The sequence below is a fragment of the Condylostylus longicornis genome, unplaced genomic scaffold (assembly GCF_029603195.1).
Source record: "Condylostylus longicornis isolate FDR11 unplaced genomic scaffold, ASM2960319v2 ptg000027l, whole genome shotgun sequence".
NCBI lineage: Eukaryota > Metazoa > Arthropoda > Insecta > Diptera > Dolichopodidae > Condylostylus > Condylostylus longicornis.
In genome coordinates this window covers 4,270,610-4,279,779 of record NW_026577996.1, presented here as the reverse complement: position 1 = coordinate 4,279,779, position 9,170 = coordinate 4,270,610, and the positions used below count along the sequence as shown (strand labels likewise).

The following is a 9,170-nucleotide window of genomic DNA, read 5'->3' as shown; positions in this document are numbered from 1 at the left end:
GTAAAATTTCGAATTCTGCCCAAATACAACAAAGCAATGAATCTAGTTTCTGTCTTATGTTTGTAACTTAGTGTAAATGTAAAAAAATTTGAAACCTACTTTATATTTTAATATTTTTCTGAATAATCAGTTGATCATCTCCAGACATGCAGGTTTTAGTTTTTCAATTGATTTCGAATACTTATCTGTTAGAACACTTTTGATTGTTCCAATTAAGTTTGATTTCATATCGTGCTACTGTATGAGCGCAATCAAACGGTTTGTAATTTTGTAGAAACTGTTTACAACTCGGCGTCTGGTGATTAAAAATTTCGCTTTTCCACTAAATTGCGCGATAATATTCATAAGTCATTAATGTAAATCAATATTCGGTTACAAATTTGCATAATTCAGTATTCAATTTTATGTATAAAATAATAAGTTTTGCGTATAAAATATCAAAACAATGAAAATATTTTATAGGTAAGTATATAGCTGTAACACCAGACGCTTCCAATTGAATGCTCAAATCCAGTGCGATGCTCGTAGTGTAATTTTGCGATTTATAGATAGAAAAATACTTGTTTTTCATTTCCTTCATGTTTTTCATATCCTTCATTTCCAAAACAAAATTCTGGAATTTACTTTGTAGTAAATTCTGCAATTCTACACGATTTAACTCGTAAGGAATCAGTCAAATCAGATTTTTTCGATTATGATTCGCAAAGCGAATGTGTACTCGAAATGACTTACTCGAGTTCGTGAACAGTTGAATTCGCTTGAAAAAAATCGTTGTGAACACGTTTTAAAAAAAATGACAATTGAAGTTTCAAAAAAGTATGTTTAAAAGTTAAAATAAATTGAATATTATAAAATTACAAACATTTTCCAAAAATTTTATGTTTAATTGATATTTTAGCATTTTTAATATGTGAAATAAATGAAAATATAATAAATATGATGATAAATCATAAATGTTTTCATCAAGAGGCGATTTATTCTGTTGTGATGAATACACCCGTAATATTGAAGAGGAGGAGGATACAAATATGTATTGGAAGGATACGAAGATGTATACAAGACCAAGTAAATCCATTGGAGTTACCAGAAGAATTGGAGATTTCAAAACGTTTAATACCACAGAAAAATTCATGCACATTTTCTTTAATATATTTTTTTTTTGAGTCCGAATTCAACTCCACCTTAAGCTACATCCGGATTTTTTTTCTTAGTTCTACTAATTTTATGAACTGCTCCCGATTTGTTTTTGTTTTTTTGAACGCTACTTTTATTTGCCATAAAAATAATATTTTTATTACATGTGAATGGTACATAGGTATTACTAATTGAAAAAGTTTTTTTTATTAAATTTACCTTTTAATAGATATTTAAAAATTAAAATTTATTTTACTACAATATTTTATCTTTTTTCACAACTTCTATCTCTGGTTTTTAAATAATATAAGCTATCAAATGAAAATCACAACAAAGTTTTGAAAATTACTGCTAGTCACATACAATTTTTATTTGTCCAGTTTTGACATTTCCCTCGAAATAATTTTATTCGCTTTGCGAACCATAACACGATTTAGGCGAATTCAAGAACAATGACATTCGCTTCGCAAACCATAATAACCTCAAAACCATATTAGTGTTAGAAGAAATAAGATTCATTTTATAATGAATTAATATCAAAATTTTGAGAGCAGCGTTTTAGATACTGTTCAATGTACAGCAAAGTCTGACGACTGTTTAAATGTCACACTGAAATATTTGATGACACTCAGACTTTACGTCAAAATTTAATAATTTGATGCGAAATTAATAAGCAAAAAAAACTCAACTAATCGCTGTTAATAAGTTTTACAAAAAATTAATCTGAGGCTTAGATTAATTTTTAGGTGTTGTTATATATAAACATTATAAATATATATAAACATATGTAAACAGTACCTGAAATGCCCTTAAGACTTATTTAGTTTAGTAATGCAATATTGAAACGTATAACAATTCATTCATTATTTCATCACATCGCAAAATAACAAAATTTCAATGCTTATATTGAACAATCTTGGCAGCCCTATTTTACAATCAACGTCAGTAAGTAAGTCAATCAATTCAAATGTCAGAAGTCTTAAAATAATTTGTAATCATAAATCGTACATGATTCTATTTACTTTTCTCGCTTCTATAAATAAGATTTTTATTAAATTAATTTAAAACTGCAGAAAATTATTTAAGTAAATCCGTTTTTAGATCTGTAAAATACACGGCTCACATAGAAAGTTTAGTTTTAGTGTTTTGTTATATAATTGACAAAAATTTTGGATTGTAAACATGGTGTCTTATAAATGAATTACTTTGCAGTGGCTTCCAAAGTAAAAATGAAATAAAATTAAGCATATATCTTCAAAAAAATTAATCTTAATAAAATAAACACATCTAAGACTTCAATCATGATACCATCTACGGATCATTTTTGTGTAAGTAGAAAATGCTTGATACAGAATAATTCATGTAAATATAAGACCTACCTGCGTCAATGATTTCGCGAAATTAAAGTTGCATCATGTTCACGGAATTATGCTGCAGTTAAATAAAAACTTGATTAATAGAATTGTACTTTAAAAAAAGAAAATATTATTTAATATAATATTCAAATAATTACGAATATTAATTTTTTAAAGCTGCCGTAACTTCATATCACTTAATTTTATGCAAATTGTGAACCTATAACGAATAAATTTTCAAATTATATCAAAAATCAAAATATTTTTTAAATTCCTATAATTTTCTTTTATATTGGTTCCTCTCTTACTCCAGTTTTTTTAAATAAATTGCACTTCTAACTTCAAAATGAGATCTCATATTGTCAAATTAAGAACAGCATTGGTGCCTTTCAATAAATTTTAGAGAAACCGTAAAAACGATGTTTACATTTTAGTTTTTTTGATCATACGAAAATAATACGTTTTTTTAAAATTCCAATGAGTTATTCAAATAGTTTCAAAGTCATGTTAAATTTCCTTTCTATCAAAATGTTAGAAAGTAATTTGAATATTTTAAAACTTATTTTTGCAGTCTCCAAATTTCAAACCTAAACCTAAAATTTTTCATTTGTTTGTTTTATTAGTACAATTTTATTTAGATTATTCGTTGCAGCATAGGTATGCATAACATAAGCTACAATTATCTGTTGAAAAAAAAAAACGGGAATTTGATCAAAATATTTCTAACAAATGGGCACTCCAAATTCGTTTTTTTTTATGTACTAACGTAGTTATTGTTATTACATTGCTATTTTATTTTCAATTTTTGTATTTAGAAATCAGATTTTTGGCAAAATGACTTACCTGATACAATGGTTATTGAAATCGCATGTTTGATGCCAAATGGGATTATGATACCCATAAAAGCTTATCCTAGCTCAACTATAGGGGATATTAAAGAAGTAAGTTATTCTAGAAAAATAGTAAAAGAAAAATTATTTAACCAATGAAATATTTTCAAGGATTTATGGGAAACCGCCAAATCGTATCCATTGTACCGATTTTTAAAAGAGCAATCTATGTATGTTATTAGTGCTATATCAGCATTCGCCAATATTGACGAATTCAATAACGAATCTAAACGATTGTGTGATATTCAACCATATTTCTGCGTGTTCAATATAATAGAGAAGAAAAATTTAACAGAAGTGTCTTCTGATAATGAATTTTATAAAGTTATAGGTTTATTAATTGGTCGATCTTTAGAAGACTTTAAAAAATTAAAAAATTCCGAAGTTAAAGATTTCAGACTGAAAATGTCTATTCTTAGAGAAGAAATCATGGAATCGCGATGTAATATGAGTTGGTATGATAGGTTAATGTATCAAAACCCACCTCGTTTAGCAAAAACGGCAATTATACAAGAAACAATCAAAAGTCGGCATCCAAATGGCACATTTTTAATAGTAGTTCGCTTAGAAAATGATGATAACTGGTTCACTCTTTACGTTGAATACAATATGACACCACATAGATTTTTGAACGAAGTCCTTTCAAGGAAATTGTCAAAAACAATGAATCATCAAAAAATTGGGCATGCTGGAGAATATATTCTCAAAGTTTTCGGAAGAGAAGAATATCTTTTTGGTGATTACCCCTTAATACAATTCGTGTACATTCAGGTGAGCTATGGAAAATTATTTAAAATTGTGTAAAATATTTTATTTACATATGCATATATTATTTTTTATTAGGAAACCTTATCAAACGATGGAGTACCTTCTGTTGTAATGAAATCTATTCACAAATTGGAAACATATACTGAAAATCATATTAATGAAGTAAATTTATCCTCAAATTCAAATAAAAGCTCTTTTAATATGCGAAAACAAAATAAAAATATAACTTCGTGGAATGTCAATAGCAATTTCAAATTACGATTGCATTCTATTGAAAACTTAAATTGTGATTTAAATAAAAAGGTCGGTGTTCACTTAGGCCTGTTCCATGGTGACAAGACATTGTGTGCTTCTAAACAGTCGTTTGAACATTCAATTGGAAATGATAAGACCATTGTACTTGACGAGGAAATTGTTTTTGACATAAATTTACAGAATATACCAAGAATGACAAGACTTTGTATTGGAATTTACGAAGGAGCAAAATCTGTAAAGCAAGCAGGCTCCAAAACAAAACGGGTTAAAGATAATAAGGAGCCGTGCATGAACAATTTAGCATGGGTTAATGTGACTTTGTTTGATTTCAAAGATGAATTAAAAAGCGGGACTTTGACATTATTTACATGGAATTATGCAGACAACATCCAATCAGATGAAATATTCAACTCATTAGGAACTGTAGAACAGAACCCTCGAACTGAAGAGTGTGCGGCTATTAAATTATCATTCCATAAGTTTGTTGAAATATAAATATCTCAACACTCTAACTTATTGATATTTTTATTTATTTTTAGCTACGACTCAGAGAATATCATCTTATATCCCTCAGAAGAAATAGTTTTGCAATATGCCGCCGAAATTTCAAGAACAAAGAGTTTAAATAGAGATAGTGCACAAGATACGAGAACCATAAAACAAATTCTTGAACCTTATCTTAGTAATGACCGTTTATACGAAATGCATGACCAGGAACGCAATGCAATATGGGCTAAAAGGTTAGTAGTAACATCAAAAAGAGGAAGTATTATAGATAAAAAGACAAATTGTATAAATTTTTAAATAGAAAATTAATTGCATCATTGTCTTATTTTATATTTTTTATCTGTTAAAGACTTGACTGCTTAACCGATGCTCCTTATGCATTACCCTTGCTATTACATTGTGTGGAATGGAATAAAAGAGATGAAGTTAGTGAAATTTGTAGATTGCTAAAAAAGTGGCCGACGCTATCAGTTGAACGAGCTCTCGAACTCTTAGATTATACTTATCCAGATCCTACGGTTAGAGGATTTGCAATTAATTGTCTCAAAGAATTAAGGTAACATTTTATATACATTTTCATAACAGTAATTTATTGTTTTCTTTCCTTTAATTTTAGAGATGAAGAACTTTTACTGTATTTGTTGCAATTAGTTCAAGCAATCAAACATGAGTGCTATTTAGACTGTGAGTTGGTGAAATTTCTTTTGAGAAGAGCACTACAAAACCAAAGGATTGGCCACTACTTTTTTTGGCATTTAAAATCGGAAATGCAAATGCCTGCAATGCAAATTCGTTTCGGTTTAATTCTAGAAGCTTACTTACAAGGCAGTCAAACACATATTCCTCTATTATATAAGCAATTCGAATGTTTAGAAAAATTAAGACAGGGATCAGAACTAGCAAGGAAAGGGAATAAAGAAAAAGTTAAATCGTCCTTACAAGATTTTTTAACTAAAGAAAGAAATGGTGGAGTTTTTGCTAATTTATTAAGTCCACTTAATCCTTACTTTCGTTGCAAAGGAGTAAAGTAAGTTTCTTCGTGCATTATTTTTTTCTAAAATGTTTTACATTTGTGCGGTTTTAGACCAGAAAAATGCAAAATCATGGATTCTAAAATGCGTCCACTTTGGATAGTTTTTGAAAATGCTGATACAAATGGTGATGACATACATATAATATTTAAAAATGGAGATGATTTAAGACAGGATATGCTTACACTTCAAATGTTAAGGGTAATGGATCAGTTATGGAAGAATGAAGGGTATATTTCATGGAAAAGTTATTTGGTCTGTGAAGAATTATTTTATCAAACCATTTACAGGTATGATTTTCGTATGAACATATATGGATGTATAAGTATGGAAAGAAGAATGGGCATGATAGAGGTGGTTTTAAATGCTGAAACTATCGCCAATATACAAAAGGAAAAGGGTATGTTTTCAGCCACATCACCTTTCAAAAAGGGGTCATTGCTTAGTTGGCTTAAAGAGCATAACTCATCAGAGGAGTCCTTAGAAAAATTAGAAAAAGCAATAAAGGAATTTACTTATAGTTGTGCTGGATATTGTGTAGCCACATATGTGTTAGGCGTAGCAGATCGGCATTCTGATAATATTATGGTTAAGAAAACTGGTCAAGTAAGTATGAGTTTTTTTTCTGAAAATAGTGAGTGATTTTTTTTTTTTAAATTTATTTCTATGTCAAACCAAAATTGCATACCTCAAAATATTAAAACAGTACCGTTTCTTTATTTTTAATTTATGTCTTTATTTTTAATTTTATCGTTAATTTTATTTTCAGCTATTTCATATAGATTTTGGTCACATATTGGGCCATTTCAAAGAGAAATTTGGTGTAAGAAGAGAAAGGGTTCCATTTGTCTTAACACACGATTTTGTATATGTCATCAATAATGGTCGAACAGAACGGGAAACTGAAGAATTTCGAACTTTTCAAAATTTATGTGAAACGGTACAAACCATTACGTTAATGAATTATTATAAATTACTTTATTGTAATTTGAATTTCTTATAGGCATTTCTTATATTAAGAAGACATGGATGTCTGATATTATCTTTGTTTGCTATGATGATTTCTACTGGATTACCAGAACTATCCTCAGAGAAGGATCTCAACTATTTAAAAGAAACATTGGTAATAAAAACAATATATTAAATTATAAAATAAAATTTTACTTTGATTTATTTATGTATATAGGTACTAGACTTAACAGAAGAAAGTGCAAGAGAACATTTTCGCTCAAAATTTAATGAGGCGTTAGCTAATTCTTGGAAGACTTCACTGAATTGGATGTCACATAACTTTTCAAAAAATAACAAACAATAAGAGCTTTCTCTATTTTTCGTTTCTGTAATTTTTCCATAAGCACAAAACAACGTATTATTTTTTAATTTTCTATATTTAAATAAAAAAGTTTTATATTTATTACAATTAATTAAAGCTTATAAGACATCTATCATATTATTATAGGTAAAAGGTATATATAAAAGGTAGATATAAAAGAAATATAACTTTTTTTTTAAGAAAATATATAGATCACAGTGTTTTGAGATTGTAAGATTGTTACAAAAATAAAAAAAAAAAACTTGAATTAAATTTTATTTTACATTTTGATTCATAGTTGTATAAATAATGTAATAGGAATTTAAATTAAAAGAGCAGACAGATATTAGTCAATAATCAAGGCTTTGTAAGGAAATATACTATAATAAAATTACAATATAAATTAATGCATTAAATTGATTTATTTAAAGTATAAAATGAAGTATTATTTTTTGCAGATTCTTTTATTTTGTATGGATCGTTGCTGTTAAGGCTAGATTCATGATTCACAATTGCATAGTCCCAAAGTATAAGAAATATTAAAATTAAGTATGAAATTTTAAGGGATTCGAAAATTTAGATTTTATGATTTACTTTAACATGATTATAAAGCAAAAGTACGTAAAGGTTTAAAAACTGTCATTGTGACATTACGTATTACGAACTGTGATTGAAAAATACAATGCCAAGGTTTTTCGAATAAAGTATTTACGTCAAGCTTAATACTTTTTATGTTAAGTCTTTTATTTCAGTTTACCATAAGAAATTGCGATTGATTTTAACTATTACTATTCTGCTTACTCTTTATTTTTATGTTTTGAATTTAAAAAAAAACGTATAATTATGTATATGCATCACAGCCACGAAGCATTGCCATATTAAATTTACAGAAAATCTTTCAAACGCTTAACATACAGTGGCTCCCACTCGTATTAGTACTTTAATTCTATTTAATAAAACAGAAAGTGTAAAATATATTTTGTAAATATTTTAATCAAGTTTTATTATTTAATAATAGTAGTAAAAAAAATAAAAATTAAGTTATATTTAACAAACAAAATTGTTAAAAAAATATTTTTAAAAATTTATTGAACAAATCAAATCACAGTCGTATTCATACAGAATTACATTAATTATATTATTAAAAGCACAAACTTAATCTAATCCTAAGTTTAGTACTTTTTTGCATAGCCTTTATTCCGAATGACATCTTTTAATCGGTTTGGCATTGATTCAACAAGTTTTTTTGTGATGTCAGCCGAAATATGAGCTCATTCCTCCACTAATTTGGTTTTAACATGTTTACACTCGTTGTTTGATGTTTTCGAAGTCGGTTGTCTAATTTTTGCCATAAATTTTCAATCGGATCAATATCCGGAGATTGGGGAGGTATCCGTACAACTTTCGGAAAATTATAAATGACCGTGATCGGGTTTTATAACCAGTGGGCTTGAAATTTTTTTCGATTCCCGAGCGCTCAGCACTTTCTTTTAAATTTATCTTTAAGATATTAATATATTTATCTTGGTTTATAATAGGCTTCTATTATAGCCAAATTCCTTATTCCAGGTGTTGAAAACACTTCCACATCATCACTGAACCTCCACCATGTTTTACAGTTGATTATAAATTTATAGGCAAAAGTTTTGAATTAGGTTTTCTCCAAACAATTTGTCTGTCATTAGAACCAAAAACATAAAATTTACTTTCGTTGGTAAAAATTACATGCTTTTAAAACTCAAAATCTTATAATGTTTTTCCCATTTTCTTTTATTTTTTTAATTTTATTGGTTACATCTAGGATCTTGTAACTCCTAGAGCTTAAGTCTTCTTTTATATCTTCCGGTTTACAACGGGGGTGAAGATTTCGTACCATGACTTTTATTGGTCTGGCCTGCTTGTTTTAATAGGTATGCCA

At 27.8% G+C, this 9,170-nt stretch overlaps 1 protein-coding gene across 1 annotated transcript; it reads left to right on the top strand.

Moving 5' to 3' along the window:
- The first annotated feature begins 2,136 nt into the window (after positions 1-2,136).
- On the top strand, positions 2,137-7,604 carry LOC129607237 (phosphatidylinositol 4,5-bisphosphate 3-kinase catalytic subunit beta isoform). The gene is made up of 12 exons (XM_055518077.1): positions 2,137-2,462; positions 3,305-3,430; positions 3,491-4,150; positions 4,223-4,881; positions 4,942-5,142; positions 5,259-5,465; positions 5,526-5,936; positions 5,994-6,170; positions 6,231-6,546; positions 6,710-6,880; positions 6,944-7,063; positions 7,127-7,604. The coding sequence occupies exons 1-12, from the start codon at positions 2,436-2,438 to the stop codon at positions 7,253-7,255; spliced, it is 3,204 nt and encodes a 1,067-aa protein (XP_055374052.1). The 5' UTR covers positions 2,137-2,435; the 3' UTR covers positions 7,256-7,604.
- Positions 7,605-9,170: the final 1,566 nt, after the last annotated feature.